Here is a 2,948-nt window from a genome sequence, read left to right on the forward strand (position 1 = left end):
GGGGGGGGGGGAATGGCCGGGGGAAAGGGAAAGTTAACTGTGACTTTTGCACAGGAAAACCTCAGATCCAGCTTTGCTTCTGCTGCAACCACTTTGGCTCTAGTAAAATACATTCTTGGCTAAACAGGAGTCTTCCTTGTCTAACGGATACTTGGTCTCTTGCTTCCCAGCCAGGGCAGGGCAGCAGCCGACATGATGACCAGCCAGAAGCACCGGAACATTGTGGCCGAGCCGATGGGCGAGAAGCCGGTTGGCACTTTAGCGGGGATTGGAGATGTCCTTGGCAAGAAGCTGGAAGACAAAGGGTTTGACAAGGTACCCTTTGAGCCCTTAAATCTGAAAGTCAAACCTGGATTACAGATGGAGAAAGACAGATGCTGTTTTCTTTTCCTGGATAAATCATTTTGGGCCCTTGAGAAATTTTAGTGGTGTTCCTGTGACTTTGGAGGGAGGGAGCAGCCTCGCTTTTCTACGGTCTGCCCCAGGATGATTGTGCCCCAACCAGAGGCCAGTCTGAGGGACCTAGAACCGAGCAAGAGGCATGGATTGGTCAATGCTCCACCCTTCCTGTCCTCAGCTCCCCCCCACCCAGGGGATACAGGGTAGAAGTGTAGTTGCCCCATTTCCAGCACAAATTTATTTCATAAATTCATATAGTCGTACATAGTTGGCTCTGGGTGACTTTAAAAATCCTCTGCATACATACTAAAGAGCTGTTTTAAAAACCCCAGCCACCCTTCAGGGCAGGGACAACACAATCAAATCAGCCACTTGATTGGCTCCTGTCCATTTGGGGTCCCCAGGAGATCACGGATAGAACCATGTTTCTAGGGCCTTTTGGAAAAGCAGCAGGGTGGGTGGGGCCAAGGTGCCTAAAGCGGGACTAGAATTCACCATCTCCTGGTGATTGAGCGTAGCTGTCTTTTGTACCTTAGGCAGAATTGGAACTCACAGTCAAAGGCTGAGAACTTTGCTGCTCTGTTGGGCTTCACAGTTCTGGGATACCAGAACCTTTATTTACTTATTAAATGTATTTATTGACTTACTAAGTTTCTCTGCTACCCATCTCACTCTCCAGATCAACTCTTTCGCCTCCCGGTGGCTTTGTTTTACGCCCTGACATCGGTCCCTCTTACTCACTGCCCTCCCTTTCTTTCCTTTCCCCTCCCTTGAACCCAGGCCTACGTAGTGCTGGGCCAGTTCTTAGTGCTGAAGAAGGACGAAGACCTCTTCCGCGAATGGCTGAAGGACACGTGCGGAGCCAACGCCAAACAATCCAGAGACTGCTACGGGTGCCTGCGCGAGTGGTGCGATGCCTTCTTGTGAGGGCTGCGGGTCGAAGCCAGGTGGGGCTCTGAGGGCTTCTGTAGGTAGCTGGCAGCTGACCCCTCCCCGGTCCTCCTCCGCAGAAACGCCCTCTCGGCTTTGCAGCCTGCACGAGGCTCCTTCCCGGATTTCCCTCCGAATCCTAGACAAAAATGATTGCGCCTTTTTAATGTCCCTCAACTTCTGCCCTCCGAAGAGGGAGTTCGGAAGGGTACCGTGTTCCAGTCTTGACCCCTGACCGGTTTCCCCCCTTTTGTAGCGTTCTCTGTTGGATCCTTCCTTAACTCTTCCCGTGCTGAGTTCTCGGCCTTCCCGAGCCTGCGGTTTAACTCCCAAAATCGAGATTTGTACAATGAAAATTGGCGGAGACGTTCTTGGTCTCTTCTCAGGCCTCTGTGTAACCTGACGCCACCCTGGCTGAAGGTCAGGAACCCAAATAATGCCACGTTTTTAAATCAATAAAAACCAGCTGTGTTTAATATTCAGGGGTGCTTGAAAGTCTTTGGGGAGGGGGGGGGTTCTGCATGAGAGTTACTGGAAGAGCTGTGGGTTGGGGGGTGGATCTCAGGTGGGGGGATACTGTATGTGGCAAGTCTGCCCCCCCCCCCCCCCGCATCACTCACTGAGTTGAAAGGAAGTTCAGGAGTTGCTCTCTTAATCTCACTGTACAACAGGGTGATCAAGTAAGTCATTTATGAAGATATTGAAAAGTATTGGACCCGATACAGAACTGTGGGGTGCCCCACTGCTTACTTCCCTCTATACGGATGTAGTTCCGTCCTTGGCAACTTTAACACTTGTGGACTTCAACTCCCATACTAGCTGGCCGGGGAATTCTGGGACTTGAAGTCCACAAGTGTTAAAGTTGCCAAGGACGGAACTACATCCGTATAGAGGGAAGTAAGCAGTGGGGTACCCCAAAGTTCTGTATCGCAGAGGTCCCCAACCTTTTGGGTACCAGGGACCGGTTCCGTTCCGTTTTTCTGCAGACCGGAGGGTGCGTGGTTTTGTGTGCTGCCTGCATCTCGCAGAGGGATCTTGACAGGCTTGAACACTGGGCCCTGTCTAACAAAGCGAAATGCAATGTAGAGAAAGGAAAAGTCTTACACTTAGGCAAGAAAAACTATGTAGGTACAGACTAGGTAAAACTTGGCTTAATGCCAGTAACTGGGAGGGACCTCGGAATCCCAGTGGACAATCACTTAAATATGAGCCAACAATGTACTATACTACAGCAGTCAAAAAAGCCCAATGCAGTCCTAGTCTGCATTAATAGAGGAATAGAATCAAGATCATGTGAAGGGTTGTACTGCTTTATAAGGCCTTGGTAAGGCCACACTTTTGGTCACCGTGATAACAAAAAAAATGTTGAGACTCTAGAAAGAGTGCAGAGAAGAGCAACAAAGATGATTAGGGAACTGGAGGCTAAAACATACAACTGTTAACAGGAATTGGGTAGGTGGAGTTTAATGAAAAGAAGGGCCTGGGGTGACACGATAGCATCTTCCAATATCTGAGGAACGCCTATGAAGACGAGGGGGTCAAACTAATTTCCAAAGCACCAAAAAGCAAGACAAGAAGTGACGGAAACTAACCAAGGAGAGAAGCAACCTAGAGGAGAA

At 49.7% G+C, this 2,948-nt stretch overlaps 2 protein-coding genes across 2 annotated transcripts in view; both read left to right on the forward strand.

Annotated features, from left to right (window-relative positions):
- Positions 1-99: 99 nt before the first annotated feature.
- Positions 100-1,802, forward strand: BANF1 (barrier to autointegration factor 1). The gene is made up of 2 exons (XM_015822993.1): positions 100-315; positions 1,180-1,802. Exons 1-2 carry the CDS (start codon positions 193-195, stop codon positions 1,324-1,326), a joined length of 270 nt encoding a protein of 89 aa, XP_015678479.1. The 5' UTR covers positions 100-192; the 3' UTR covers positions 1,327-1,802.
- A 743-nt stretch (positions 1,803-2,545) lies between these two features.
- LOC107293806 (cathepsin F-like) overlaps positions 2,546-2,948 on the forward strand; it is a 28,350-nt gene continuing 27,947 nt past the window's right edge. Inside the window, exon 1 of the mRNA XM_015822989.1 lies at positions 2,546-2,588. Coding sequence (XP_015678475.1) covers positions 2,546-2,588 — 43 coding nt within the window. The remainder of the gene's footprint in view (positions 2,589-2,948) is intronic.

This window comes from Protobothrops mucrosquamatus, unplaced genomic scaffold, assembly GCF_001527695.2.
Source record: "Protobothrops mucrosquamatus isolate PMUCROS unplaced genomic scaffold, P.Mucros_1.0 scaffold1737, whole genome shotgun sequence".
In the NCBI taxonomy this organism is placed as follows: domain Eukaryota; kingdom Metazoa; phylum Chordata; class Lepidosauria; order Squamata; family Viperidae; genus Protobothrops; species Protobothrops mucrosquamatus.